The 26,442-nt window shown below is 43.0% G+C and overlaps 1 protein-coding gene across 5 annotated transcripts; it reads left to right on the top strand.

The window, feature by feature from the left end:
• The first annotated feature begins 1,922 nt into the window (after positions 1 to 1,922).
• Positions 1,923 to 25,794, top strand: LOC146558472 (sorting nexin-14-like). 5 transcript variants are annotated; one of them, XM_085246474.1, is made up of 29 exons: positions 1,923 to 2,437; positions 3,657 to 3,777; positions 3,896 to 3,969; positions 6,171 to 6,249; positions 6,345 to 6,388; positions 6,482 to 6,569; positions 7,211 to 7,295; positions 7,436 to 7,592; positions 7,986 to 8,061; positions 8,360 to 8,404; positions 10,769 to 10,858; positions 11,347 to 11,461; positions 11,698 to 11,853; positions 12,361 to 12,485; positions 13,180 to 13,238; positions 13,508 to 13,579; positions 14,581 to 14,713; positions 14,805 to 14,991; positions 15,196 to 15,279; positions 15,570 to 15,670; positions 15,921 to 16,029; positions 17,298 to 17,338; positions 18,663 to 18,779; positions 19,446 to 19,560; positions 20,104 to 20,268; positions 21,166 to 21,261; positions 22,269 to 22,360; positions 23,548 to 23,604; positions 25,641 to 25,794. In XM_085246474.1, exons 1-29 carry the CDS (start codon positions 2,301 to 2,303, stop codon positions 25,665 to 25,667), a joined length of 2,847 nt encoding a protein of 948 aa, XP_085102600.1. In that variant the 5' UTR covers positions 1,923 to 2,300; the 3' UTR covers positions 25,668 to 25,794. The 5 variants fall into 5 exon arrangements, with proteins under 5 accessions (XP_085102600.1, XP_085102599.1, XP_085102602.1 ...); XM_085246473.1 differs by having other exon boundaries at positions 25,638 to 25,794; XM_085246476.1 differs by having other exon boundaries at positions 1,924 to 2,437; positions 13,556 to 13,579; positions 25,638 to 25,794.
• The last annotated feature ends 648 nt before the right edge of the window (positions 25,795 to 26,442 follow it).

Below are 26,442 nucleotides of genomic sequence, written 5' to 3'. Positions count from 1 at the left end.
CTGAATGTGGGACGATTCTGTATTTTACTGGACGGTTGGCTGTCCTTACAAAACACTTAAAACACACACAAACGTGATGACAGTATTTAGAACAAAGCATGGCTTATATATATTATCATAACTCTGGATTTACTGGCCTGTAGTTAAAATTTAAAAACTTTGAAGTCCGAATTTTCAATGTGGGCTGAAATAGAAACTCAGCGTGGCTGCAGCTTGTTGCTATGTCAGCTTACATCAGTCATGTGATTTGGAGGTGCAGCGTGTCCGTGGACCACAGAGGGTTAATAACACTCACCTTCCTTCCATTTCCAGAGTGTAACATCCACCCACCTGTGTAAAAAGCGAAATTCCCATGGTGTGGTTCAGAATGTGCTCTGGCACAATCATAAGCATCGCTTGCTACTGAAAACAAGAAAAAAGCCGGTGTTGTGCCAAAAACTGATTGCTTGTATTTAAACTGCTATAAGTAACTTGTTGGGCTATACTATGTGAAACATATGTCAATTGCATCCCTTATGGATGACATAAAGTCATCTTGAGCCACAAACAACATTCGTGTAACAAGGTAGAAGGCGCAATCAGTTTTTGGCAGTGACTTTTATATAACCTTTATTTATGCAGTTAAAAAAATCTCATTAACATTAAAATGTCTTTTGTAAGAGTAAGTTGGCCAAGAGCACAGCAGAAATGGCAGCAAATATTACAATAGTTCTGTAAAAATATTTTAAGTGGTTATAATGTAAGTACAATAACACAGAGTTGTAAAGATACTTGAAAAATGGATAATTTTTTAATTCTCTATATAACCCCTTTGTAAACCCTGTTCACCGAAGTCTATTTACGAATATACGTAAAGATATCACACATAAAAAATACACAGAAACATTGGAAATCAGTTTTTGGCAGACAATCACTTTTTGGCACAACACCCGATCCTGCTATGGGCTGAACCATTTGTTAATGGTGGAGGGGGGGTAACACTATGCAATATTTTCAATTTTAGCATTTATATTCACTGTTGACTGTAACTACGCTCAAACTGTTAATGCTATCTTATTTTAATAAACAGCACTGTCATATGCAAAACTGGGGTGGCACTTGGGGTGGCAAGGGATCATTTTAGGGTGGCACTTGCCACCCCATGCCACCCTTCTAGATCCGCCCCTGCTGTAGATACCCAAACAGTTTTGAATATCCAATTTAAATCACATCAGAAATGAGAATGTCCTGTCCCCCTGAGCATTAAATTATCGCACAATAAACTTGTTATGAAAAGCCTGATCTCAGATTATTTACTAGTTAAAGAACAGAAACTCGCTTTCTAATGATCAACCCCCAACTTATCAAAACAAACCGCCTTACCGGAAGTGGCGTTGCTTGGGTCAAGGGTTGCCATGTCTGCTGAAGAAGTTACGGTTTCATACAGTTACAGTAAAATGCTTTACTCAAGAAAGATAATCAAATCATTTTTTTTATTCAGCTAATATACAGATTAAATCACGTGACCCAAAGTAATTCACAGCTCGATGTTTAACTGATTTATAAGCAATACTGGGAGTCCAGTGTTTCAATAGAAAATAAATATACAATAATTTTGTTTCTTGGCATATAACTGACTTAATCAGTATATTCTATTAGTATTATTATCTAATTTTGACATTTAAACTTAAAAAAAAAAAGATAAGTAATGCTAATATCAAAAAATAAAATTCCGACTGTCCTAAAATCAAAGTAACTAGATGAATCTGATATTTCTTTATTGTTTACACTTTAAAGGACACTTCTTTGTACACACGTAAATAAAATAAATAGTAATCCCTGTTTACTGACGTATCAAGTGGAAAAATCCCACCCTCAGCTTCAGCTGACTGTGCTTGAAACGTGTTTATCTGCTGGTCATGCGCCCATCAGAGAGCCTTTAAAGAGGCGGGTGCCGATAATTTTTACGTTTTTCCATAGACCTGGCAACTCGCGGTGCGATTACAACTCTTTCCATCTGTTGAGGAAGTGTGTCAGACGTCGGAAATTATTCTGAAACCACGAAGTGAAAACTTTATAAAGTGAAGAGAGTGGATTTTGTTCGGGAGCAGAGTGCGCAGCAGCCTCGGCTCGTGCCACGGAGCCTGTTTTGTGGCTGTTAGAGTCACGGCTCTGACGCTAAGCGCTACGTTCAGGCTAATGCCCGCGACACCCGGAGGGTCAGCCGTGTACTGTCAAGCTGTGCGGGAGAAAGTCCGGATCAGGCCCGAGCCGTGCCCGGCTGTTTCTGGTCATGTCCGAGCTGCCGCTGCTCTGACCGGATGGCGGGAATACTAACGTGTGTGGAGGACGTGAAGCGGCGGCTTAAAGTGCACGTCCTGCGGGAAGCCGGCCGTCAGTATCCGCTCACCTGCTTCGTCCTGGTGTCTATGCTCGCGCTAACGGTGGTGCTCAACAGGTGAGCTCACATGACCCCATTCACCTGGAAGATTCACCGACGTGCAAAGTGTCAGGCGGTTCGTGTGTAGCACTGTGACCTGCACCTGGTCAGTCAGTAGACCAAGGAGCAGGCGCAGGGCAGAACCTGCCTGAGAATATTTAGTTTTTAAGCTTTGTTCTCTGTCAGAGCACCTCCCCGACATATATCTGTACAACAGAAGTCACAGAACAAACAAAGAGGTGCCAAAGGCAAATTCGGCATACTTTATTTCACAAAATCTTAACACTTGAAATTTCCTCAAACACCACAGGTGGCAGTTTATTAGGCAGGTCTTTCCTGTGTATCTGCCTTTTTTGGTTATGGGTTTCCTCCAAAGAAAAATCAGATTTAATTTGCTTAAGTTTTTCTTAGAAATGACCAAAAAGTAAAATGGGAAGTGCACAGGCATCGGCAAAGCCAGGTAACATACACTCTTTGCCTAAACTAAATGCAGTCCAGTCATGCTTAGGTGTACAGCGTCCCCCTCAAAGGTCCACTGTAAACTAGTAAAACCCCTGTTGGGTACAAATCTTCTTTAGAGGTCGTCACAGTGGACCATCTGCCTCCATCTCACCCTATCCCAGCATCCTCCTCTGTCAACCCTCTGCCTGTACTCCTTCATTACATCCATGAATCTCCTCTGAGGTCTAGTTCTTTTCCACCTGCCTGGCAGCTCTGAGCTGTACCTCTGATCGACTCATTTATATTCTTTCCATTTCCATCCTGGTCACTCCCATAGAAAATGTTAACATCTTCAACTCTCCCACTTTCAGCTTGAACTCAGCTGTCTTTTTATTCTTGGACTCTAATGAAATAGTTTTGTATGAGTCTGTCTTATACTGGGCCTTAATGCAGCCCCTTGGTTCAAGGTGTATCTAAAACAAGCTGTTTAAGCTCCACTTTTAAGCCAGCTTTGTTCTGATTGGCTGTCCCCTCATAAACAGAAGGTTTGAACAGCAGATGGGTGGAGCTACTCTGCCTCAGATGTTTGTTCTAAATTAATGGGGTTAGTATCTTGCCTAAGGACATTTGGCATGCCGCCAGGAGGCAGCCTGGGATCGAACCGCTGACCTTCAGGTTAGTGGCTGACCTGCTCTGCCACCTGAGCTACAGGGGTGGCTGTAGCTCAGGTGGCTAGGTGGTGCCCTAGTTCATCTCCTCATTCACATGGAGAGTCTGTGTAATGCTCTCCCTGCAGGTATATTCACATCCTGATGGTGTTCTGGTCGCTCCTGGCTGGTTTTGCCACTTTCTACTGCTCCCTCAGACCAGAGACTCTCCTTCCCAGCGTCCTGTTCACCGCGAAGCCCAGGAGCAGAGTGAGGCACACACCTTTACCTGAGAGGCTCTGACTGAATGATGATTTCTGCACACAGACAGGTTTTCTGTGATGAAGTGTACATCCTTACTGACTGATGTTTCTCTTCCTTTGCACAGCAACGGGAGCAGGAACTGTTTCCTCTGGGTCACAGCTGTGCCGTGTGCGGGAAGGTCAAATGCAAGCGTCACCGGTACGTTCACCTGACCTCTGACCCCACATGTTCAGACTAGAAAATGTTTAACAGACGGTGTTAGTCTGAAAGATTAACAGTACTGTCGGCTGATTGGTTAACAGCAGAAAAGATTTGGTCTTAATCAAGGAAACGCACTTCACGATCAAATAATCAAACTTTATTTGTGGATTTTTTCGAGAGCTTCGCAGAGATGGCTGAGCTCTGAGATGTTTCAAAGTAAATCAAACTGCAGAGAAGAGGTAATAGTTCTCAACTATTGTTATTGTTATTTTTAAAAATCTGGCAACATCTTTAAATGCATTCACAACATGAAAACCTCCACTTGTAAATTCCTGTGTGGGGCTTGACACTGACTGGTTAAACTGAGAAGATAACCATCATTTTTCAAACCTCAGAATAAGCCAGATGATAACTGTACCTCAATTCCTCTGCAATTTATTTATGTACCAATTTAACTAAATACATTTTGATTAGATATTAACATACAGTTTGTGCCGCCTGTCTGGGCTCTACATGGATATGTTCACCTTTCTGCACTCCTTCCTGGCTGAAGAATTGTAAGTTATAACTACTGTTATGGATTGCTGGCCGTGACTACACTCAGAGCAGTGAAAGTACAGCCACTGACACCTTGTCACGCACGCTGGTCTCTTATCGGTTTACTGCTGTCAGATTTTTCCACAATGCATGTGCAAACCGCCAGAAACAGGCTTCTGGCCTCTCCGCTTGCCCAGCTCCAGTGATTGTTGATGGGAGATGGACACGCCCTTTAAACAAATTCTATGCGATTTTTAAGAAGCTTTCAACAACAATTGCTGACTGCTGCCACAAGATGGCAGCGATTTAAAGCCTGGATGCATTTGTTAATCAACAGGTGAGGAGTTTTATGACAGCGCTGTCTGAGATGAAAGGAGAGAGGTTGCTTTACTTTGGTACATTTTAATTTATGCCTATTTTTAGATCTGACAAGGCAGCCACTGCATGCCTTGCTTGTCCTGACAGATTCAGTAAAAGGACTAGATGTTACAATCCCTGATAGTGCATTGCTTCAAATGGAGAAAGTACGGTGACCCTGAGAGGCCAAACGGAATGCCACTTAAGAAAACACCAGCAATAAGAAAAATGCTGCAAAAGCACACAAAACACAACAGAAATAGAAAAAACAAAACAGAAATAGGAAAAAACACAAGGGAAGTGTTTCTGGGGAGACAATAACCCGACGGACCAGTTGCAGGAACCCAAAATATGATAGGTGTGTTTTATCATGATTCGTATAATAATGATGATGGATTTTTAGGCTAATAGTCAGGCTGACACACTTACCTCTCATCTTTTCTCTCCTCACAAAATCGATAGATCCTCCACTTCTTTTAAGTGTCTCCCAGCGCAATTCTTAGCATATTTTGGTTCCTGCAACTGGTCCGTCAGGTTATTGTCTCCCCAGAAACATATCCCTTGTGCTTTTGGAAATCAGTTTTTTTTTCCTATTTATGTTTTCTTTTTTCCTATTTCCGTAAGAAAGTCTTGAGGGACGGCTGTTATGAGGAAAGGCATCCCAGAAAGTTAACCAGCGGGACACATCGTTGTGTGCCTCAACTTCACAGGGTGTTTCGCTCTTTTATCCCAAGCTATTCTACCATTTTTTTCCTTCCTTGTTTAGGTTTAGGGATTAAGAGATCCGATCGAGATGATCATATTAAAATCATCTCGATCAGTAGTGGACCTTGGATTCATCGGGTGTTTTTGCCATTATCACTAGACACCCTCATCTAAGAAGGCCCTGCCAGGGTTGATCAGGCCCCGGGGTGTGTCACTGGTTTATGTTAAATTGTTATTTCTCTTCTACTTTCTTCTGTTTAGTTTTCTACAATTTATTTTCTTCTATCAATTCACTGCAACTGAGAAGTAATATTTACCTCCTTAATATTTATGGAGCCTGACTTCTTCAAAGGAATAGAAAAGGTGATAGAGAGAATTTAGACAAAAGAGACAAGATAGGAGAGAGCAGAGAGGAGGGCTGGAAGGAGGCGCCTGATCTGGCATCCCACACCTCCCCCACCAGATCAACTTCAAAGATCAGAACAATCCCCACAACTGAGCAAAGATTCGTGCAGCTCCATCAGTCTTTTTGTAAAAATCCTGCAAACAGACGAAACAATCAATCATAAACCTGACTGACTTTCTTTCATTAACTGCAGGCCGACACTGCTCCTAGAAAACTATCAGCCATGGTTGGACCTGAAGGTTCATTCAAAGGTGGACGCCTCAGTAGCAGAGGTACCTCAGCTCAACAGCTGGACATGTGCTTAAGTGAAACATCCAGATGTGATTATGTGGTCCTCTCTGACCTCTCTACTGCCCCCCCCTCGCAGGTGTTCGAGTTAGTCCTTGAGAACTTTGTGTACCCCTGGTACAGGTAGGAGGACAGCTCAAAGCATGTTTTTACCCATGTACTGGTAAAGACGTTTGTGTTTCTTTTTTTTTTTTAAACTGCCGCCTCTGGTTTCAGAGACATCACAGATGACGAGGCGTGTTTGGATGAACTGAGGATGACTTTTCGCTTCTTCGCGTCGGTGCTTGTCCGCCGAGCTCAGAAGGTGATGTTCTTTCTCACAAAACAAACTGTGAGGATTACAGATTTGCTCCACTGAAAATGAGATCAGCAGCTGGTTTAGAGTGAAATCCAGTTTATAAATAGTATGAAATAATATTAAAAAAAACCTTCAATGTGTTTCCAAAGCCACAAGTTTTTATGACATTGTTTATGTGGTTGATTTTTAGAAATAAACAGAAGTATAATTCCTCGCTGTAATTCCTCGGGCCTTAAACTAATCAGCTTTGTTTTAATTACTTATCCAATTACAGGTAACGTGTGAAGTTTATTTGATTATAGCCGAGCTGAAAGACAGGAAAAAAATAATCTATATAGTAAAATGCTACATAATAATAATGATAATAAAGATAATAATTAATAATATATTTAGTAACAAAGCTTGTTTGGCTCTATTTTGTTGGAAGTGTCAGTGAACTCTCCTGGAGCCGACTGTCAGTTTTCTGTTTGCTGCAGTGAAATTAAATCAACTGGATTACTCAGATTTCCGTTCAGAAACATGTTCCAAATCTCAAACGGATCGGATGCAGTGCTGTTTTTAATGATTGCCACCCGCCGTGTCTGGTGCCTATTTTTGATGATTTTTGTGTTAATCGTTACTTTTTGTGTGTTTCTCACTGTTGGCAGATTGATATCCCTGCTGTGTTTGCAGACAAAGTGATGAAAGCTGCGATGAAGCACATTGAAATTATTGCAAAAGCCCACCAAAGAGGTATGCACGTGTCCGCTCGTGCTTCATTTCTAATATGCGTGTTATATTCAGTCGTCTGTGGGAAGCATGCTGGCTGTGGTTGTGTGGCGTGGGGTTCACTCGGTGCAGGGTTGCACCCTAATATTTATGTCTGTTTGTAGTGAAGACTGTAGACGGCCTGCAGCAGGCGGCTCTGGACGAATATGGCGCCGACCTCCACGTCGCTCTGCACAGCCGGAGAGACGAGCTGCTGTACCTGAGGAAGCTCACGGAGATGCTGTTTCCCTATGTCATGCCTCCCAAAGCCACAGACTGCAGGTACAGAGACGACCGAATGAAGTGTTTTTCTGCATCTGAGACTTTTTGATATTTTCACACCTTCATCGTTCCGCCGTACAGAGACGATTTCTGTTCTTTCTCTTAGATTTCCATTGTAGCTCTCAAACTCTGAACAGGAGATTTTCAGTCCAGTTTCCAGCCATCCATTGATTTCTTCCACTTATCTGAAGTTGGTTTGCAGTTGGTTTCTTCTCAGATACCTTCAAATGTTCTAATCTGTCCATCAAGTTCCAAGTCGGTTGGATCTAAAAAACCATAAACCTTCTCTCTTGCCTCGTTAGGTGTTCTTATACGACTTTAATGCATCGCGGGAGTCTCAGGCAGAGTTTCTGATAAATTTCTGAGCTTTGGTTTTTGCTTCATGTGGTGCAGGTCTCTGGCTCTGCTGCTGCGGGAGGTGATGGCTGGATCCGTCATCCTACCAACCATGGACTTCATGGCCGACCCTGTAAGTAGCCACATGATCGCGTTGGTCTGTATCTTTGGTGCATCAGAGTTTGATTTAAAAAAAACAAAACAAATATGTGTATGTAAAATCCCCAAATCAGTTCAGTGTTTTGAACTGTTGAACTGCATTTTCTCAATCACATAAAAATATATTAAATTAAAACAAAATTAATCAAGATTATCTGTTAAATTGGTGAAATTATAAATGTTTTATACAATATGAATCCTAATGTGATGATGAAACGCTGTGACAGTATAAAACTTTTTTTACATCATGTCCTGTTTCTCCTCCTTTTCAGGATACAGTGAACCTCATGGTGCTTCTATTTGTTGATGATACTCCAGTAAGTGAACCGCCTTCCTTTTATCTGCGCCCCACAAAATTTAAAGGTCAAGTGTGGAGGAGAGCCGACATTGCTATGAGAGACCGTGTCACAGTGTAGATTCAGGAGGCTCATTTTAATCCAGTTATCTCCAGCTGAATTAGTATTTAGTATTTAGTATTTATTTATTTATTGTCATTGTCAGAGAACAATGAAATTGCATTTGGGGCTTCCGTACAACCCGTAAATAAAATAATGAAGAAAATAATAAATACCGCTTAAAACCCAAGTGTAAATATTTAACCCAGTGTGACTCCAGTGCAATAAGACAATCATTAGCAACAACATGAGAACATGACAAGTAAGTTCAGTGCTATTAAGAAGTTGGATATGGTTATTGTCCGTGAGAGGGGGGCAGAGAGTTCAGGAGCCTCACAGCCTGTGGATACAGGCTGTTGGCCAGTCTGGATGTTCTGGCCTGTATAGACCTGTACCTTCTCCCTGAGGGCAGCAGGTGGAAAAGGTGGCGCGCAGGGTGATGTTGGTCCCGCACAATACTGTGCACCCGTCTCAGACAGCGAGTGGGGAAGATATTACTAATCTCTGGCAGACTTATTCCAATAATTCTGCCAGCTTCTTTCACCACCCGCTGGAGTGCTTGCTGATCGGCCTTGGTGCAGCTGGGGAACCACACTAGAAATCCATACGTCAGAACGCTGCTGATGGCACAGTTGTAGAAGTTCAACATCAGAGATCTGGGAATGTGTGCGCTCCGCAGTCTCCTCAGGTAGTAGAGGCGCTGTTGGGCTTTCCGTGCAACTGAGGTGATATGGTTGCCCCAGGACAGGTCCTTGGTCACAGTTACCCCCAAGAATTTAAAACTGCTCACCCTCTCCACCGCCTCACTGCCGATGAAGAGAGGCAGATGGTTGTTATGACCCTTCCTCCGGAAATCTACAATGATCTCCTTGGTCTTTTTGGTGTTTAAGACCAAGTTATTGTCGTGGCACCATGACTCTAGTTGTTGCACCTCTGTCCTGTAGTTTGTCTCATCGTTGTTGGATATAAGTCCGAGCACTGTGGTGTCATCTGCAAACTTAACAATGAGATTGGACGCGCAGGAGGAAATACAGTCATGGGTGAAGAGAGTGTATAGCAGAGGGCTCAGAACACACCCCTGAGGGGCACCGGTGTTGACCACAAGGGTGGAAGAGGTGTTCTTACCCACTCTGACACTCTGTCTACGGTTAGTGAGGAAGTCCACAATCCAGTTGCACAGAGAGGAGTTAAGTCCCAGTTGGTGGAGTTTGGGACGGAGTTTATATGGCCGGATGGTATTAAAAGCCGAGCTGTAGTCTACAAAGAGGAGCTGTGCATAGGTGTTCCTGTGTTCCAGGTGCTCCAGTAATGTGTGCAGCACTATGGCGATCGCATCCTCGGTTGACCGGTTCTCCCTGTATGCAAACTGGTACGAGTCCAGGGATGGTGGAAAAGCAGCTCTGATGTGTTTGATGACCAGTCTCTCCAGGCATTTGGCGGGAATGGGGGTGAGTGCCACAGGTCTGAAATCGTTCAGACCTGTGACATTTGACTGTTTTGGGATGGGAACGATGGTTGCTGCTTTGAAACAGGATGGTACCAGTGAACAGGACAACGAGGTGTTATATATATATAGAGGTGAAGACATCCGCCAGTTCCGCAGCACCGTCTTTTAGCACCCGTCCCAGCACTCCATCTGGCCCGGCCGCCTTCCTGGTGTTAGTGCTCCGGAACACACGCCTCAGCTCATGAGTGCTCAGGACTGGAGCAGGGTCGGTTGAGGGGAGAGGGGACAGGACAGGGTCGGTGTTCTCCCTATCAAAACGGGCATAAAAGAGATTTAAATCCTCAGCCAGAGTAGAACTGTCGGCTGAGGGTGATGGTGTTCTCCTTTTGTAGTCCGTGATAGCCCTGATGCCCTCCCAGACCTGCCTTGGGTTTGTGTTGTTCTCAAACCTGGCCTCGATACGCCTCCTGTGCTGCTGCTTGGCAGTCTTGATGCCTCTTCTCAGGTTGGCCCTGGCAGCACTGTATGCCTCCTGGTCCCCGGATTTGAAACCAAAACCTTTCACTTCAGCCTGTCAGCTCCTTTATAAGCTCCGCGTTGAGGTTTACCGTTATGAACAAAGCTCTAAACATCAGACCTGAGTCCAGCCAGTAGGTGATCTAAATCCTGCACAGTGGACCTATAACATACAATGTGTCCAGCATGGAAAACAAACACATTAAAGATGAAGAGTCTTTTTTTTTTTTTTTTTTTTTTTCACTCGTTTATACTCAAATCAATTAATTTAATTGTAGTCAAGTGTTCTGAATTAATGGCCTCTTTGAATCTGTCCTGTCCAGCCGGAGCCAGCCACAGAGCCTCCGTCTCCACTGGTTCCATTTTTACAGAAATACGAAGAAACGCATCAAATCAGAAGCCAGAAGCCGTCTGTAAGTACCTCAGAGTGCGACAGGGCAGGAGAAAAGCTTTTCCTCCAGACTGCTGTGACTTCAGCAGCTCAAACTAAGAATGAAGGTCTGATCACACTTCTCCTGATAGAGCTGGGAATTGTTTCTATTTAAAGCAATTTAAGTCAACTTAAACAGCGCTTTCCCAACTTCATAAATGTAATAAGTAAATTCAAGTGTATATACATTTACTGAACTGGTGTTTCTAATAACAATAATAATAAACCTTATATGGTAAATAGCCACAACGTTGATCCCTAAAACATGATCCCCTTTTGTTCTTAGCCTGAATAATAATCGAGGGTCTAATTTGAGGTCTGGAGGCTGGTGTAAGGTGTTATTTATAAGTTGTATAAACATGTAGTGATTTATAAAAAAAATAAAAATTTTCTGATCAGTTTCCACACAGTGTGAATGTGGCGCAGATTTATTTTTGAAGCTTGTCTGACCCTCCCTGTGTGGTGCTACAGGTGCTGAAGCTGGAGCTGAAAGAGATCAGGGAGCAGCAGGATCTCCTCTTTCGTTTCATGAACTTCCTGAAGCAGGAAGGAGCCGTGCATGTGCTGCAGTTCTGCCTCGCCGTCGGTAGGAGTCCATACATTTGATCTCCTCATACAGCTCATCCTGTAAACAGTTTTGCTCCACTTACATGCAGCAAGCATGAAAATGTTTCTCTGTCAAGCAGTTTGTAACTTGATTAATAAAGTTTTTTTGTTTTTTTTTTATCATTATTATGAGTTCTAAGACATGCAGTGAGGTCCCTGTTGGAGCCTGTTATATAAATGTGTCGGACTGACTATATAAAACTTTTTTTCCCCCAGAGGAGCTTAACGATAAGATCCTTCGTCCGGAACTGAGCGACTCTGAGCTGCTGCATTTGCACGGCGAGGTGGTGCACATGTACGAGACGTACTGCCTCGAGGAGAGCATCGACAAGATCAGCTTCGACCCGTTCATCGTAGAAGAGATAAGGAACGGTGAGAGTTGCTGTTTGCATGATCGTTACCTCGCCTTTAGGCTTTAACACCTGTCACCTGACCTGAAGCTAAATGTGAAAGCTCAGAGACGAGCTGTGTTGTATGATGCTCTGTAACTGCAAGCGGCAGATTGTGAACGATTTCATTCACATTTCTGAAAATTTAATTGTGAATTTTCTTATGAAATATTCTTCAAATTCCATCAAATTTCTTGATACAGAGTGTTTTGGAAGCGATTAATGTCCAATTCTACACAAGTTTTTTTTTTTTTTTTTTTTTTAAATCCAGTAACAAACTGTCACTGATTTGACCTAAAAAAAAAAAAAAAGAAAAAGAAAAGGTCACCAAAAACTACTAAATTATTATTCAGTTCATAGAAACTGTGAAACATGACTGTTACGATGGTGTTTGACGTGCCTGTGTTACCTATGTATATAGCATGTTCTCTAAGCTCTGTAACTCAGTAAGCGGAAGCACGCAGTGACATCAGCTCGTGTTCTCTGTCAGTCGCCAAAGGTCCGTACACTGAGGTGGTGAAGCTGCAGCAGATGTGCTGCCTGTTTGAGGCGTACGAGCATGTCCTGTCTCTACTGGAAAGAGTCTTCACGCCCATATTCTGTCACAGCGATGAGGTAAGACCTCTGCAACCAGACTGACCCACACAAACGCAGCACATCAAAGCACAACATCACAAGGTCACCAGTTTGTGCTTCAGCTGCTAGCTGCCTTGTTTGTTCCACTTTGTCATAGGTGCACGGGTTAACCTGAGCCAAAAGCCCAGCCTCCTCCATACTCTCAGCTTAAGAGCCGATATCCCTAATATGGTTGACGTTACGTTTGTGAGGGGCAGCCAATCAGGAGAAATCAGAAGAATCAGCTCAAACACAGGGACCTAAAAAGTTTTTTATCATATTAACTAAGGCTCTGCATCCAAGGTCCAGTGTGTGACACATAAAGATTATTCTGAACTGTGAATCATGCAAAGTTACTCTAGAGTCCAAGAATAGAATTCTGGAGCCGTTAGTGAGTTTAATTTCTTATTCATTAACAGTGTTGAGGTAATAGCTATATATACACGAAGCTGTAAGTTATATAAATGAAGAGGAAGTTGATCTGACTTCTATTTGTTACACTTAAAATACTTTTTTACAGGATTATTTACAGATTCTTTTTCACCAATTTGTCCAAAAACGTACCCGATTTAAATTTGACTGCTCTTCTCCTTTTCTCTGAAATATCTTGATCACACTCCATCGTACATTTCTCAGGACTTTCAGAATCTCATATTAGTCACTACTTATGTACCTTTTTCTCTTCTCCGTGCAGTACTTCAGACACCTGCTGAAGGGGGTGGAGTCTCCAGCGAGGAGCTCGAAAGTCAGCAGGTTTGTGATTTGCACTAAACTTCACGTGTTTATTTTGATAGGTGTTTAAAATTTTAAAAAAAAAAGTAACAATGAAAGGGGGTGGGGGGGAAGCATTTATTCTGAAAACACAAATTTGTCAACACGTGCATAAACACAAACACGTCCGAGTAATTTGGTTTGTTCCTCCTCATTTTGAGCGTTGTGTTCGCAGTGACCACCGTAAACCTTTCACTGTGAGGCAGCACACAATCAGAGCAGCTCACTGTGCTCATGTTTATTTCTTTGAGGTTGTCTTTTGTCCAAACGCCCGTCTTTAGATGCGCTTCTTATTCCAGAAGCTTCAGCTGGGACGAGACCAGGTAAGCACTCGAGCAGCATGTTGCTCGTCTGCACTGAAACTGCCTGCAAACAGCACACGGTACGATGCATGCGGATAGAGCACTGCTGACCGCAGATTTGTTTGCGTGATGCTCGCTCAGCGATTTTAACTTCCTGCTTGAGAAGATGGAATAAAGATGCTGGAGAGTCATTAGAATTTCTCCTTGTGGTCGGATGAGCAGCACTGAGTCTTTGCATCGCATTTGCATTTTTGCCTGACACTGATTTTTCGTTTTTAGTCACTGTTCTTGATTCAGGACTCAGCAGTCGTGCGTTTAGTGCTAGAAAGGCAAACAGATTTTCCCCAGATGTCCTACTAAATACAAAATTCTTGAGGAAGAAGTACAGACATGCTGATGCTGGCTTCCTTTCTTAGTTCATGCCTGCTGCATGACTTGTGCACCACACAACACGTTTCCAAAGAATTGAGGGCAAAGAACTGTCAATAATAATGATAATATAATGATGAAAAAAGAATGCACTCCTCTGCAAGTCATTTCAAACCTGTGTTACATAAAAAAGATACAAACCCAAAATCTAATGACATATCTTTAAAAAAAATTCTGGCACAGGCTGGAAAAATCGTGTAATGGTTAAAAGAAGAAGTTAATTACTAAGATGATCGTGTATGAAGACGCTTTAGAGAAGTAAAGGAGAGCGAGACCGCGGGAAGTTTATGATGATTTAAGTTTGAGTCCAGATATGAAAACATCTGGAGTGCTATGAAAGCAAACTGAGCTGTTGAGTCTAAAGAGTGTTTATCAAGTTTCCAAGCGCAGACAGAGTGCTGTTAACGGAACGGTGATTCAGCAAAGTGCTCTTTTGTACTTAACTTCATACGAGTTTGACATGATTTGCAGATCATTGTATTCTGATTACATTTTACTTACACGTCCTAGCGCACAGAGAAATCCTCCGTGTGAATTTGTCCTGCAGTAAATGGAGTCCAGAGAAACGAGATGAAATATTCTGTTATCTTTAGAAACACGTCCAAAAGAGGGGAGTCGTTCGGTATCAGAGGAATTGGCAGTAAAATCAAAGGCGTGTTTAAGAGCACGACCATGGAGGGCGCCTTACTGCCGTCCAGCGCCATGAATGACGTCGACGACGATATGGTGAGTGCAGCGGCGTTTAAATATAGATCGATGGTTTTTCCACATCGGTGCTCGATGTCTTAGTTGTGAGTCTCCTCTGTCCGTCCTGAAGGTGGAGGAGGCCACAGTTGTGATGGAAGACGACTCCCCCGACGAGCCGGCCATCCCACCTGAACCCCAGAGGAACCTTCTGGCCTGGAGTATCACCATCCCCTACATCGACTTCTACGACGACGACATCAAGAAGGAGCGGATCCTAGTCTTCTCCATCCACGTCGAGCGCAACGACAAAAAGAACGGTGAGCAAGCGGAGAGGAAGGTTCAGGTTCTTCCTGCACAGACGAACCTGAAGATGTTTGTAGGAAAATAACCTTTAATGAGGTTTTATTTGCTCAGAGCAGACATTTGTTTATTATATAATCAGAAATAGTCCTGTGAGGTAGCCCAGACTCAGTGACTCATCAGTCAGATGATGTAATGGCTTTTGCTCTCGTCTACTTTAGCTGATCACGAAGCAGACAAGTGGTTGGTGCAAAGGAAGTACATGGAGTTCTACGTCCTGGAGTCAAAACTCACCGAATTCCACGGTAATACAGTGTTTACAAAACCAGAGACTGTATATAAGAGATGGACTCTGCTGAAAAAGGGCTGAAAGGTAAAAGTGGAAAGTGAAGTTCTTTGTAATGGCCAACAGATGGAGACTCTGTGATGGCTCTTGCATCTGGTTTTAATGTTAAAGGATTCCACAAACCACAGGCTGGCTATGTCCTTTCTTCGTATACAGTCTATGTACCTACCTCACTTTATCAAATGACCGTGTTATATTTCAGCTGTTGGTATTTTACCCCGTTTTCCCCCCGCTTGACTTTGTTCTCAGGCCCATTTGAAGATGCACAGCTTCCATCCAAAAGAATCATCGGACCAAAGAACTATGAGTTCCTCCTATCTAAAAGGGAAGAATTTGAGAAATATTTGCAGGTATTGGAAGTTTGAGGAGCATTAAAGAAGCTAATGAAGTACGGCTGCTGTAGACTCTTTATTCCATATGCAGGTTCTCTTAGTCTATAAAGCATCTCGCCCCCAGAAAAACAAACCTAAGAGAAGCAGTAAAGTTATCAGTTAGTCTATCCACCGCTGCTTGGCCTGATGACTTGTTGTATTTTTCTGTAAGTCTTTATTTGAGAGGTGAGCATCAGTCTGACTCTTGGCTCTTTGTGTTTGTGCGCAGGCTCTCCTACAGCATCCGGAGCTCAGCAACAGCCAGCTGCTGTTCGACTTCCTGTCTCCTCTTGTGGAGCATCAGTTCCTGGACAGGATGCTGCCCGATGTCAACCTGGGTACGTAACCAACGCATCACACATGCCCTCTGTTTTTTTTGGGGGTTTTTTTTATGTGACTATTTCAGAGTAGCTGCGCTAATAAAGGGTGCTTTTAGCTCACCTGTAGCCGGTGGAGACCTGGTCCATGTGTCACTACATTGATCTCGCCACAGCTGCAGAGCAGAACGACCACCGCCAGAAACTGCAATCTGAGAATGGTAGCTAACATCCATCTTCATCCGCTTTGTCCGGGGCCGGGTCGCGGGGGCAGCAGCCTAAGCAGACCTCCCTCTCCCCAGCCACCTCCTCCAGCTTATCCTGGGGAATACCAAGGCGTTCCCAGGCCAGCCGAGAGATATAATCTCTCCAGCGTGTCCTGGGTCTGCCCCGGGGCCTCCTCCCGGTGGGACATGCTTGGAACACCTCACCCAGGAGGCGCCCAGGGGGCATCCTTGTCAGATGCCCGAACCACCTCAGCTGGCTCCTTTCGATGTGGAGCAGCAGCTGCTCTACTCTGAGCCCCTCCCGGATGGCCGAACTTCTCACCCTATCTCTAAGGGAGAGGCCAGCCACCCTTCGGAGGAAGCTGCTCCATTATTTAATGTTGCAAAGCAGCATGAGTATGAAGTCAAAATGAAGACTTTGTGCTGCATGTCTTGCACACGTGCAGTCTAAGAGAGTTCATCTTCTCCCACTAAAGAAATAAGACAGTCACTGTCGGTTACTCTGGTTCAAATTCAAACTGACATTGTGGATGGATGGCTCAACGCCATGACTGAAGTCATCTCTTGCATGAAGTAACAAAGCACTCTACCTTGAAAGCTGGCGGTAGCTGCTGGTTTACTGGTAAATGGGCTTTAATCAGCTTGTACTCACTGACTTTTACTCACAGTGAACACGCCTGACCTTTTTCTACTTCGTGTGATTAATAATCAGACAGTGATGCCATCATGTCTGTCTTTACTCAACATTTTCTTTTGCAAATTAAAATCTCTCATTATTACTTTTTTCTTTTAAAATAATTTTATTGTGAAACATTTGTATAAAACTCAGACTGACTTAAGAAAGTGATGAAATAAGTAAATAGCATTGGTGTCAGTGGCCGTGTCATGCTTTTGTATTAATTGAATTTGTGCACTGTTAACATCAGTGCTTCTGCATTGTAATCTGTATAAAGCAGTTAATGTTACTATGGGAGCAAATATCATAATTTTTCATTCAGCGCTCGCTGCCGCCATCTTTCTGTGTTCGGTTTGTGACTAAAGTGTTTTGTTTTTTTTCTACAGGAAAAATCTTCAAGTCTGTTCCTGGAAAGCTGATAAAGGAGGTGAGTATCTCTTCCTGAGCCGGGGATCTTCTCTGTTTTTCTTTTGACTTTGCGAAGGCATTATCTCAGTTAATGAAGCAAACGTCTCCCGTTATCTGGAGTGATTTTAGAAGCGTGTGAAAGTGCAGCTTCTCTGTGTCCCACCTTTAAAAGCCACGTCTTATTGGTAAGCTGATATTTCCCTCTGCAGACCCAGAATTTCACTGTGAGCCAAAACCAGAAAGCAAAATTACTCACGATTCGTTTTGTCTAACCTCTAGAGTCGCAGGCAGTCACAAGCATTGGGAATATACACACAGATATACAGAAACAGCCGGAAACATGCCAAACCCCACAAACAGAGTCTGTAATCAATGACATCTGGTGTCATGCAGCTGACCCGACCTCTAGGACAAATTCACAGGGTCTCGAAGAAAAACGATGTCTAAAAATACATCTAATCGTTTCCTGTTCCTGATGTTGTTGCCCTGGTTTTTTCATTTAAGGTGGAATTTACCCACAGAGTAGAGCTTTCTTGTACATTCAAGGACGGAGATGTATTTTGGTTATGGTTGTCTTGGTTGGCAGTGTATATAGCTGTAAGCTTAAAAAGTCTGACCTGGGGGCAGTGCTTGAACTTTTTCTTTTTTCTGTGACCCACAAATTTTGCTGTGTCCCACCATACATGAATAATAAATGAATATGTAATGAATCTCGAGCAAATGAGTGGGAAATATCTTCAAGTAAAACAACTGTTTCAGTTAAAAAAAATAAAATAAAAATAAAAATTTGTGTTGAGAAAATCGTGAGAAGAATTTCAGGAACCGATACGACAAACATCCTATTCATCAGTGCTCCTGCACTGACGGCCAGAGGGAAGCAAGTCAAAGTCATTGTGAAGTGGATGCTTAAAACAATTAACAATAGAATGAACCTTCCTCACATACTTGTTATAAACGGCCAAAACTCTGTCTTGCCAACTCCCTGAGAATTTGCTGGCAGTTTTCACCAAAAGTCCCAACTGATTCTTGTTCTTCAGAGTCATGTTACCGAACCAGGCAGTGATACAGAAAGAAATAACAGGTTCAATAAAACTCCTGTAAAATAAGGACAACATTTCAGATAAAAGATCTCATTTTCCGTAAAAAGAACAGTGTTTGGTGAACTTAGTGGCATCAGCATGAGGTTCAAAACACAGTTTACGGTTTAGAAAAATCCCTAAATACTTGTAAACACTCCACAATCTCAATATCAGCAGCTTTAATGATAGTAGGTGATAAGCTATAATAGACTTTCTGCAGATATGTTGCACATGTTGTGAAACTCGCTGACGTGTGTTTTGCAGAGAGGACAGAACCTGGAGCGGTTCCTTCAGTCCTTCGTCAACTCATGCGAGTCTCCCAAACCCAAACCGAGCCGGCCCGAGCTGACCATCATCAGCCCCACAGCGGGGAACAAGAAGGTAATAAACATCTGTCCTATAAATGCATATGGAAGCTTTAACGCCATGTCTGAGCCTCAGTGGCATTTAGTCATGAATACTTGTAGAAGCCTGGTTCAAAGAAAAGAAGATATAATCAGTCAATTCAGTTTTTTTTATACAGCACCAAATCACAACAACAGTCACCTCAAGGTCTTATTGTAAGGTAGACCCTACAATAGTACATATGGAGAAAATCCCAACAATCATAGGACCCCCCATGAGCAAGGACTTTGGCGACAGTGGGAAGGAAAAACTCCCTTTTAACAGGAAGAAACCTCCAGCAGAACCAGGCTCAGGGAGGGGCGGCCACTTGCCGCAACCGGTGAAAAGGAAAGTTTAATCCTAATCTCAAAAGTACAGATTGTGTCTCCTGAATCCAAGATGGGAGCCTGAAAACTGAAGGTTCTGTGTCCCATTCTATTTTGAAGTATATGCTCTATGAAAGTAACACGGTATTGTGGGGTCACTAGGATAAGATGGGGCCTGATTGTTCAAGACTTTGTCTCCTGTGTGTTATGAACTAAAGATCCTCTGCATGTACTCGTCTGTAGCTTAGCCTTGTTTTTTCAATATTTCTTCGTGTTTTAAATTACGTCGAGCATTTTAATCGTTACGAGGTAACGGTATGTGCTCGTTGTCCTGCAGCTCGTTAGCAACCTGTTCAAGAACAACGGCAACCTGTCGGAGAGGAAGCACAACCCCAACTTCTTCGCAGAGACGTTCACTGTGGACGGCATGTACGACTACATGATGTATGTCGGTGAGTGAGCCCGAGGAGCCGTTAGCAGCCTCTAAAGGCAAGATCACAGCTTTACAGGAAGTCTGTACAGCCTCTGTCACAGTGTCCGTGTAAGTAATCGAAGTCAGAAACACGACGATGACGGGACCAAATCGCATGCTGGAAGCTGGAATTTCCTGCAGTCAGAACATTTGAGGGAAAAATTACTGCAGGAAAGCATCCAATGATTTCCTTTCTACGTTTCACTCCTCCTGCAGCAGATACTGTGGCCTTTAATGGTAACATGATACACGTTGTACTGATAATCAAAGCAGGGATGAAGACACTTCCATTAATCACAGACCCACAGTTTAGCTTAGAAAGCAGCCATCGTGCTAACTTGTCCCACCGAAGCTCTTTTTACTTTCGTTTCTTTAAGCAGAGATTTTGCTTTGAACGCGCAGACCTGTTATGATTAGAAGACTTTAGATTGGTCACCTAAAGCCTCTGAGATGTTTCGATCTGTGTTTCTTGAACTGATTCGGGCCTGACTGTCTGTATCCGTCTTGGTGTTTGAACTCGCAGGCCGGGTGGTGTTTCGCATGCCGGACTGGCTGCATCACATTCTGTCTGCTGGGAGGATCTTGTTGAAGAGCACATTCGAAGCCTACATGGATCAGTACATGCAGTTGAAACTGGAGCAGATCCTTCAGGAGCACCGCGTGGTCTCCCTCATCACTCAGCTCCGAGGTAGGACGCCACCCGCACCGATGAAGTCTTTTCTTATTTCCGGCTTCAGTATCGCTGCTTTTAAGATGATTTCCAAGGTGTTCGGATTGTTTATGACCCCAAAAGAAGCGTCAGTATGTGGAAAGGTCTTTTCTTGCTTTTTAAATGTTACACAAAAAAAAGCCTCACGACTCAACCTGAGCATCATTTTAAGCTCCTGCATCACCACGATAGCTGTTCCTTGATCTGAGCTGGTAGGAGTTAAACTTATCGAGCTCAGGATTTGAGTCAACAGTGAGTGAACCGGAAAGAAAAGAGAGTCTGAGTATTTTATTAACGTTCAAATCATAAAAATGCAGATCTGAATCCTGTCAGCAATATAAACCTGCAGTTAGTACATCAAAGGGTTGTTTTTTTTTTATTCCAGAATGATTCCTTTTATCCTTCCTCATCCTGCAAAGGGCTCAAAAGGCTAATCAGAGAGAAGGTTATAACTGCACATAAATCTCAGAAGCTGCATCTGATTTAGGTTTGGCAGATCTCCCATCTCCTCAGGTGTGCCCAGACAGCTTCCAGCATGCTGCCATCATTACATTCCTGCCAGGAAATTGAATTTCTGGGAATTGTCAATTCCTCACCAAACCCACTGCCTCTAGGCAGTGCGTTCGGTTGATGCCACTGAACTTCTTAACAAATCTTCAGCTGAGGTGAAATCGGAGCACTCAGCACACGTGATCAGCAGCGATGTGTTGATGCAGAGAACGAAGCACCTTTTAATTGGACAAAAAAACTTGTTTTTGAAGATGATTCATCTTGTGTGACCCTACAGAAAATCTCTGCTTCTGTGCAGATGTTTCAGTTTCCAAAAACAAAGGAGGAAACATTAACTCTGTGATTTGTTCCTGTTCATTTCTGCAGATGCCGTCTTCTGTGAAAACAGCGAGGAACGAACAGCAGAGGCCAAACAAGCCAGAGCCAAGCAGACGTTCGAGGAGATGATGAAGTACCTGCCAGGTCGGGTTTTAGTTCAGTCACAGTAATCATTAATAATCAATAATCATCTCCTGGTATGTTTCACGTTGAAGTATTCAGTGAGGCTGTCTCTGCAGACCAGGCCACGCCGGTTTATGACGTCACATCCTGAACTTCCAGCTTCAAAACTCTGACCCGAAGCTGTGCTCAAAGTTTATCTGCTCACTCGGAGACATTATAATTAATAATGGCTGTGCATATCAGCACAACATCGCAGTATACCCTATCATATCAGAACATCAATAAAGATAATAAAGTATGTTACTGTATCCGTGTTAAAATCCGACTCTTCTAAAGTGCCAGTGAACATCTCAGAGCCTGTTTTAAACACGTCACAAATCTGATTTAAAGGGGGTAATAACATTTAGTTAGCTGTGAGCGTGCAGGCAGTTTCTTTTGATCTGTGACTTTAAAAGTAAAAGTGGAAATGAAACCACAAGACCTTTGAGGTGTTCTCACCTCCCAGTTTGCCAGTCATACTGGATCTAAAGTCCCAGTTTAAACACTGGCATTGTCCGTGATGCTTTTCCTTTTGTCATTCACGGTACGGAAGAGATTCATCTGCTTTTAAAGACACAGAGGTTTTCTTACAGCTGGATTCCTGCACAGAACGTAGCTGCTTTAACTACAACCTGGAAACGAGAGCGCCACTTTATCTCCTTCCTGTTATCAATTTGAGTATTTTGTTTCTTACATCTAAAGTTCTGGACTGCAGTTCCAGGTTGCTCTGCTCAGACAAGAGTTTCCAGTGTAATAATATGAATAACTTGTATTAGCCTAGCACTTCATAAAACACACAGTCACAAAGGGCTTGGAAGTTTGAAGAGTGTCTCTGCCGACTGTCCTCCAACTCTTCTACTCTGATCTTATAGACAAACAGTCCTGGTCTTTGCTGTGTGTTTTTAACAGGTTTCGGGTCAAACTCAATAAATCTGCATGCTTCACATACTCATGGCTTAATAAAGCTGGACGATGTGCTTCGATTTCAGACTTTGTGGTGAAGTGCATCGGCGAGGAGTCGAAGTATGAAGGTATCCAGCTGCTGTTTGACAGTTTTCAGCAGCCGTTGCTCAACAAGCAGGTAAACAGTCGTTCTCCTAATCCACGGTTCAGCTCAGCATTTACGAGAGCTTCCTGTATGTTCAGGCAGGTTCAACGGTGATGTGTAATGTAATGTTAGGGTGCATTTTTCCATTAGCATCAGGGTGGGTCCAAAGTTTGTGTTCTCCATTCTTTAAGCATCGTTTCAAAAGTACTGATTTGGCACCGGTATCGGATAAAACTTAAACGATACCCTTCCCTATGCATGACGCCTTGCACTAAGCGCTTTCACTTTGTAGAAAAGTGCAGAAATTGTTTGATAGCTTGATTACTCTGATGCAAGCAGACCTTCATCCTATCAGAGAAGAATTTAAAGACACTAACTAACAGGAAGTGTTTAAAACCACTGTGTTAGAAAATATACTTTGTGTCGCTGGCTCTTATACTCAGAAATGTTGGCAAACGCCACGTTTGGACCCACTCAAGTAACTTAGAGGGGCTGTAACTGAAAATATTCATAGTACAAAGGTAAAATCTTACATGGATTAATTCAACTTGTCACTGTTACTGTAAATCAGCTGGTTCTAAATGAGTGGGGTGGGAAGTTTATTCAGATTGACTTGATTTTATACAAAGCTGCAAAAGACAGAATCACTGCAGACCTGCAGCCTGTGTAGGCTGTGCTCACAGCTGTCCTGATTTACATGTTTACTGGTCCCAGCTTTTTCACTTACATGTGAATGTTTCCCTTAATTCCCTGTCAGTCCACGAAAGTTTTTAAGTTCCTGTGAGCGGTCCTGAATCTGAGCTTCAGTTAATCACACTTTTCTTCCAGTGTAAATGCTGTAAACATGTGTTAAACGACCACCGCAGCAATGCAAATTTCTGTGCATTCATGTTGGATTTTTCTATATCTGTTAAACAGATGAGTTCTTCTACATGTTTGCTTGCGAGCTCTGCTGCATTGTGTAGTTTGTTTGCACATAAGTGCAGACACATGCACACACAGTGAAAACAGAAAACACGAGGTTATTGAAGTCAGGTGCCTTTTTTTTCTTTCCCCCCCCCCCCCACTGGAAGTGTTCTTTTATAAAGCGCGCGCGCACACACACACACACACACACACACACACACACTTTCACTTTGTCTTACTGGCACAATGAACAGTCAGAGGAGATTAACGTTTCCCCTCTGACTCTAACTGGCCTGATCATTTCTCTTCCTCAGATGACGTACGTCCTGCTGGACATCGCCGTGCTGGAGCTTTTTCCTGAACTCAGCAAGGTAAACAGCTGACAGTGGGGAATGTAAAGAAATAAAACAGGATGAGCTGGAAGTTAAGATAAGACGCCATTCTCAGAATATATCAGGCAGGAAAAGACCTGTTCAGGAGTTCACTGTATGTGCACGTGTGCATTTCCAAACATGAGTTTTTTTTTCCTGGTCAAAACAGATGTTTTACTGCACATTTAAGTGCACGTGGTCTGCAAAAGCAAAAAGGTCTGTTTGACCTTCACCGACAGACATCTGTGCATCTTGAAAATACAGTTTTAACAGCAGATCCTCATTGTGCAATCTTTAACTGCATTTTTTTTATCCTGTCATCCACATAGTGATGGAAATACATTTGAAGGCATTTAATGGATACTTAGGGAATGCTGGACTTATTTTGTGTGTTAGTGAGCAGATTTGTTGCTTAGACAGGAAATAAACTGTTGTAAGCAGCTCAGATTCTCAGTGAGTCTGCTAACCATTAGTGCTGCTGGCTACAGCTGTGGAGGCTCCTGTTGGCATCTACACTAAGTGCTTAGTGCTCATTTAGCAGTTTATGATGCTCGAATCAATATCTAATTGGATTTGTTCTGATGAATCAATGTCGTGATAGTCAAACTGAGGCTGCAGATTTCTGCAGCTGAGTGTGAATAAGCAGAGAAAATCTACAGATAGCAAAGCCTATGCATTAAACTGAATTTTAATTTGACTTATCGTTATTAAAACATGATGATTGAGATAAAAGGAGTGAGTAGTGACCAAAGGAACCAGGATGTTGCAGATACATGTGGAGGAAACTGGTATAAACTGTTGTCCGCTTCCATAGAAACCTGACCACAACAAAGAGCGAGGATGCAGGAGGGAAAAAATGCCCAACATGTTATGTTTCAGTCGGCTGACACTGGGACACAAACACATAGCAACTAGCACATAATGCACCATTGTGAGCATCAGTAGCGCCAAGGATCTCTCTACTTAAGTAGGCGATCTCGTACCTTTAGAAAGATTTCCTGCAGGAGATCAGATCAGGCATTAGAGAGAGGGTAAGGAGTTCAGTCATTTGAGAGTGGTTTGGGCATCTGACAAGGATGCCTCTCGGGGTTTCCTAGATGAGGTTTTCCAGGCACATCCCATCAGGACATGCTGGAGAGATTATATCTCTTGGGCTGTCCTGGGAATGCCTTAGTGTTTCCCCAAATAAACTGGAGGAGGTGCCCGGGGACAGGGAGATCTGGGCTTCTCTGCTTAGGCTGCCCAGACCTGGATAAATCAAAGAAAATTAATGGATGATTTATTGTGTCACGATCAGGCTTTATTTTGTTTTTCATCCCCCAAACATTGATTTTGTTGCTTCTAAAATCAGCTTCTCATAACTGTTCATTTTACTTTAAAGCCAGACTAATTTCACATTGTGAGCAGAGAAATGCATCTCCTTTCACTGCAGCTGTGACGGGAAACCAGGTGATAAGGGATTCAGGCTGGTTTCACCTGAAGCAGCTCTTCAGTTAATGCTACGTTTAGTTAGCATCTTTCCTCCATGTCCCAAGCAAGTGAAACGAAAAACGAAATGCTTCCATCAGCCCTGATTTTTGTTGTTGTTGTTGTTCTTCTTCCTTCTTTGTTGTAAAGCGTCTTTAAAGCTAGTAACATAGGCAGAGTTAGGTCAGCTGGATTCAGATGCAGCCGAGAGCCTGGAACTTTCTCTCTGTGAGAAACCACAGCTCACATGCAGCTCACACGCCCACACCTCCCTCTCCCCAGCTACCTCCTCCAAATCTCCTCAAGCCAGTAAATTTCATCATCAGAGAGTTAGCGTGAGGGTCCATGTGGACATCCACACCCCAGCTAGTTTTCCGTGAGCACATGACACAACTGTGCTTTCATGCTTTCCACAATAACACACTTCTTCGTCATGCCGACCTCGGTCCTAACCCTGAATGCTGTGATAGTTTAGGGTGATATTTTAGATTGTCACAGATCGGGCGGGCCTCGTTCTCTCAAACACTCGAATGTGACCTCACAGGTGTTTTCTGTTTCCTCCTCAGCAGGGGGCGAAGGAGGCGTTCATCGTGTGACCCGGACGAGGAACCGAACTCCATGCTGGAATGTGCAATACTGTCAGAATATTTCCAAAGGCTCTGAGACCATCTCTGCATTCCGATGTACATTAATGCACTAATAAAGAGATATTTATTGATATCACACTGCCAGTCGTCTTCTCTGCAAACACCAAGGAGCTCATCTGCTCATCAGAACTTTTTGCTGCTTCATCCCAGCTCAGCTTCACATATTTTCACTTCTGCTTTAGCTGAACTGTAATGAAAGGCTTGCTTGGTCTGTTTCACACTGAAACAAGCTACCTTGCTCTCTTTCAAACCCAGCTAGTTTCAGTTGATCTGTGTTAGGAGTTCAAACCTCAGCTACAAACTGGCTAGTTTCCAGTCTCTACGGACCGTGAACTGCCAAGTTGTTGTAAGCTGCAGGAAGCCATAAGGTATAACTTTAGGATAGTTCAGACTTTTTCCTGTTTCCGATTTCTGTGTGCAAACAGAAGAAGACAAAACCATCTGGACAAACAAATATATGTGCAAACAACATAAAAGTGATGGATTCTGTAATAAAGTTATTTATTACATTATTGCCTGCAGAGAGAAAAACAAGCTCTGTGAAGACTTCTAATGCACAACAATGTGCCAAAGTGAGTCAGAATTTCCATAAAAACAAGGTCAACGAATACAAGAATTAAGCAACAGAGTTCGTTTTTTTGTTTTTTTTTCCATCTGTGGGTGGACCTTCAAATAACACTCCTTAGATAAGAAACAGTTACTGGAAACATTCTGGCTGGCAATC

Source organism: Mchenga conophoros, linkage group LG15 (assembly GCF_057382185.1).
Source record: "Mchenga conophoros isolate Kocher_MC1m ecotype Shallow Benthic linkage group LG15, M_conophoros_male_GT1.1, whole genome shotgun sequence".
NCBI classification, from domain to species: Eukaryota; Metazoa; Chordata; class Actinopteri; order Cichliformes; family Cichlidae; genus Mchenga; species Mchenga conophoros.
Note: the sequence above shows the minus strand (reverse complement) of the source record. Positions and strands in the feature narration are given on the sequence as shown.

Bases quoted from the DNA above. Each gene is read 5' to 3' on its own strand.
- LOC146558472 (XM_085246473.1), top strand. From the start codon at position 2,301: ATGGCGGGAATACTAACGTGTGTGGAGGACGTGAAGCGGCGGCTTAAA. The intron at 12,486-13,179 runs GTAAGACCTCTG...TTCTCCGTGCAG, and splicing joins TATTCTGTCACAGCGATGAG to TACTTCAGACACCTGCTGAA. The intron at 14,992-15,195 runs GTGAGCAAGCGG...CGTCTACTTTAG, and splicing joins GCGCAACGACAAAAAGAACG to CTGATCACGAAGCAGACAAG.